A 4,886-nucleotide genomic window follows, 5' to 3' on the forward strand; every position below is an offset into this window, starting at 1 on the left:
CCAAAACTTTGAAAATTCGTAACTTTTGCGTCGCAGGTCCGATTAAGGCGTACTTTGTACCGTTGGAAAGCTAGTAATACGTATTATCTAATAAGATAGGTCCCCAAACCAGAATATTAATTTATCACGAGGATTTATGTCTTTCCGATTGTTATTAATTATTATATCATGCATTAAATAGAATGCTTATTGCTATTATGAATATTATATCCATGTTTGAGATGATATGCAATTATGTGATGTGGGTCAAACCCAGGATCCAACCCGGTCCTGTTCACATCCTTCCTCAGCATTCTCTCTGCGTAGCCCAAACCCTAGCGGCCGCTGCTCCTTCCTTCCGCCATCAACTAACAGAAACCCTACTTGCAATTCGTCAACCCAGGCCCAAGAATCCAAAACAAAAATGCGTAACAGGATCAATCTTCAATCGGAATCAAATCAACTAACATAATTATAGCAGAAATCAAATATATTAAAGAGAATCAATTACAATCTGAAACGAATATTACAAACGAATCAAAACTAAAAAAACCTAATTGAATCTAATCTTTCTAAAACTGAATTTAACCTAGAACTAATATAAAAACCAAAAGAAATCAGAAGGGGAAGGGGACGGAAAAAATTCTGAGGAAAGAGTTCTTGCGCCGCCGCGAACGAATCGTTTGACACTTGGACCTTCATCTTCAATCACCTGCGAATACGAAAGGAGAAGGGGATTAGAAGAAGATTTGGAGCTTACACGTTCAGAAATCAAGAACACAAGGTAACCGAATTCGTCACTTAGCTTAGAATCTTATGCTGATTGCATGTGATTGTGTTTGGTTGATTTTCTGAAAATGTTAGGGTTAGGGTTCTAAGGGCAAAGGTTAGGGTTCTTAGGGTTAAGGGAGGGTAACCGAAGGTTGAAGATGAAGATCTAACTTTATCTGGGTTCGGATTGAAAGGGAACTGGGTTTAGACTTGAATTTTCCGATGAATGTTCATCGGAAATTGGGTTTTATGGTGAGTCTCACGGTGGTTCACGGTGGTGTGTGGGGTGGTGTTCTGGGTTTTGTCGAAGGTAAGAAAGGAGAGATGAGAGAAAAGCAAGAGAGGAGAGAGAGCGAGATCGGAGGAAGTGAAAGAAAATATGGGGTTTTTTTGGGTTAACCCTCCACCAGCGTTGGATCAACGCCAAGTGGCTTCACGATAGCCACTTGGCAGGCGATGAGACTATGATCTCATGCCATCCTCTTAGCGTGCGCTCTAAAATAGTAAAACATGCAGACCGTTAGATCATTTTGATCTTGATCTGAAACCATCAGATCTGGATCGATGGACACAAACTTTGAACACGCACTAGTAATTGGGCTCAACCCAATTACTATCCACACACCCCCAATTTGCCTAACCTGAACAAAACGCACCCCCTTCTACAAAAATAATAAAATAATAAAATTTTTTATTAATTAATTTTGTAAAATTTTAATTGTTTGTTTTTTATTTAATCTAATTTTCTCCTCGAACCGACTATACCTATTGGTCGTATTAGGCGAGAAATAGTTTTTGATCAATTTAATTTATTAATAATTCGACTAATTCTGGTTTAATTATCTCCTCGACCCGATTAAATCTATTAGTCGCAATGATGAGAGATAAAATAATAAAACGATAAAACGCATAATTTAAAATACATTTAATTTGCTGCCCACGACGATCGAATCTATCGGTCAGAGAAACCAGCAATACCCCGTATAATCCGTTAACTTTAATGATCAAATCTATTGATCATTGCATCTAACGGTGACATATCAAATCAGGGTTGTACGCCCAAATCTAAAACAATTTCATCATTTCAAATCAAACTACGGATTTTCATCCTTTTCAATCAGGCGACTCAAAAAGCCTTTAAAACAACTTCCAACCATATCAAATCAAATTCTAATCCTAAGGCGTACAACCCTGTGCCCGTACTACGTTGACTCTGATTCTCCCTAAGGAGATACGTAGGCACTTGGATAACCAAGGCGAGTCCCCTTCCCTAAAATCTCAATTCACTCAAATCTCATTTTCCCCCTATTCATTTCCTTAGCTATTAAACCTGAACATTTTAGCCATAAAATTTGACCTTAGATTCAGAGCCATAGGAAAGGGTTGAGGGTGCCTAACACCTTCCCTCGACCTGATTATAATAATATTACCCCGATCTCTTAATTGCGTAGGGTTTCCTATTCGCCCTTCAGAATAGGTGGCGACTCTAAAAGTCTAATTTTAGGGCAGGTTGCTACAGCTATGCAAGATGAACTTGCACAGTTCAAAAGAAATGAAGTATGGGAACTGGTACCTAGACTAGAAGGAACGAATATCATTGGTAACAAGTGGATATACAAGAACAAGTCTGATGAACAAGGAGTCATAACTAGAAATAAAGCCAGACTAGTAGCACAAGGATACACTCAAGTAGAGGGAATGGGCTTTGATGAGACTTTTGCTCCTGTAGCAAGACTTGAGTCAATCAGATTACTACTAGGAGTAGCCTGCATCTTGAAGTTTAAGCTATATCAGATGGATGTAAAAGTGCTTTTCTGAATGGATACTTGAATGAAGAAGTATATGTGGAACAACCTAAAGGCTTTGCTGATCCAAATCTGCCTGATCATGTCTAAAAACTAAGAAAAGCTCTCTATGGCTTGAAACAAGCTCCCATAGCTTGGTATAAGAGATTAACTGAATTTCTGACCACTAATGGATATAAGAAATGGGGAATAGACAAAACTCTCTTTTTAAAGAATGAAGATGGAAGGATCATGATTGCACTGATATATGTGGATGACATAGTGTTTGGAGGAATGTCTAATGGAATGGTAAAACACTTTGTCAGTCAAATGCAGACTGAGTTTGAACATAGTTAAAAAGTTTGGAATGGATAATGCGAGTCACAAAAGAACTCCTGCACCAACACACCTAAAGCTATCTAAAGATGAAGGGGGCATAAGTGTTGACCAGAGTTTGTACAGGAGCATGATTGGAAGCTTGCTATATCTAACAGCCAGCAGATCAAATATTGCATTTGCAATTGGAGTATGTGCCAGATATCAAGCAGAGCCAAAGGTAACTCACTTAAACCAAGTCAAGAGAATCTTTAAATATGTAAATGGAAATTCTGACTATGGCATATTATACACTCACGGGTGTGACCCTATCCTGACTGGATATTGTGATGTTGACTGGGCTGGAAGTGCTGATGATAGAAAAAACACATCTAGAGGATGTTTCTTCTTAGGAAACAATCTCATATCATGGTTTAGCAAGAAGCCGAACTGTGTCTCGTTATCAACTGCTGAAGCAGAATACATAGCAGCTGGTAGTAGCTATTCTCAACTGTTTTGGATGAAACAAATGCTGACAGAATACAATGTTTCATAGAATGTCATGAATTTGTAATGTGACAATCTCAGTGCTATCAACATCTCCAAAAATCCAATTCAGCATAGCAGAACCAAACATATTGATATCAGACATAACTTTATTAGAGAACTTGTAGAAGACAAGGTGATTTGCTTAGAACATGTATCTACTGAACTTCAACTAGCTGACATTTTCACAAAAGCTCCTGAAGCTACACAGGTTCAGAACTTGCGGAGCAAGTTAGGGGTCCGCATCTTTGAGGAACCATAAATTTCATTAAAAAAAAACGGAGAAGACAGTGAAGGAGTGAAAAACACATAGAAAGGGGGGATTGAATAAGTGTAACTTCAAAAACTTAGAAGATAAAAACAATGAACACAATTATTTTTATCCTGGTTCGTTGTTAACCAAACTACTCTAGTCCACCCCCTTAGAGTGATTTACCTCAACTGAGGATTTAATCCACTAATCCAACTGATTACAATGGTTTTCCACTTAGATAACCTCTAAGTCTTCTAGAGTCTACAGATCACAACTTGATCACTCTAGGAATCCTTCTAGAGTCTACAGATCACAACTTGATCACTCTAGGAATTCTTTTACAATCAATGTAAAATGAAGTTTACAAGAGTTTGAATGCTTCTAATAAAGCTGTAATCACAACTGTGATATTTCTCTTAAGTTTTAAACTTAACACTCACTAAAATATTACAAGAGTTTGTGAGGTTGAAGATGAAGTTCGTAAGCTTTAATTTTGACAGCGTTTCTGTATGTTTGCGCAAGTGTTCTACTTTGCTTCTGATCAGAACTTCTATTTATAGGCGTTGAGAGGAAATGACCGTTGGGGTGCATTTAATGCTTTGCATGAATAGTACAACGCTGCATTTAATGTTTCACACTTTTGTCAACTACCTCGAGCCTTGCTTTTGCTGCTTTTACTGACTTTGCCTTTTGTAGCTTCTAACGTTCCTTTTGTCAGTCAGAGATTTGACGTTACAGCCTTTCATCTTGTATTTTCTTCTGGACTCAGATTTTGTAGATAAAAACGTTTGAATATCAGAGTCAACAGCTTGGTGCAGAGCATCTTTTGTCTTCTGACTTTCAAGAGCTTTGAGCGTGATACCATCAGAGCTTCAGAGCTTGTACTTCTGACTTCTGTTCTTCTAATGCTTTACAGTTCATGTTCTGATTCTGCTTGACCATCTTCTGATGTCTTGCCAAAGCATGTTCGGATGAAGCCATCCATAACCTTCCGAGTCAGTGCTTCTGAGCGCTGCTTTGTGCATACTCTTTATATATTTCCTGAAATGGAAAATGCAAAGGATTAGAGTATCACATTGTCTTATACAAAATTCATACATAATGTTATCATCAAAACAAAGAATATTGATCAGAACATTTCTTGTTCTAACAATCTCCCCCTTTTTGATGATGACAAAAACATATATAATTGATATGAATTTGTATCCAGAGTATCAGATGAACAAAGACAATTACAC

At 37.6% G+C, this 4,886-nt stretch overlaps 1 protein-coding gene across 1 annotated transcript; it reads left to right on the plus strand.

Annotated features, from left to right (window-relative positions):
- Positions 1 to 2,901: 2,901 nt before the first annotated feature.
- On the plus strand, positions 2,902 to 3,405 carry LOC131598198 (secreted RxLR effector protein 161-like). The gene has a single exon (XM_058870823.1). The coding sequence runs from the start codon at positions 2,902 to 2,904 to the stop codon at positions 3,403 to 3,405; it is 504 nt and encodes a 167-aa protein (XP_058726806.1).
- Positions 3,406 to 4,886: the final 1,481 nt, after the last annotated feature.

The sequence above is a fragment of the Vicia villosa genome, linkage group LG4 (assembly GCF_029867415.1).
Source record: "Vicia villosa cultivar HV-30 ecotype Madison, WI linkage group LG4, Vvil1.0, whole genome shotgun sequence".
Lineage (NCBI taxonomy): Eukaryota > Viridiplantae > Streptophyta > Magnoliopsida > Fabales > Fabaceae > Vicia > Vicia villosa.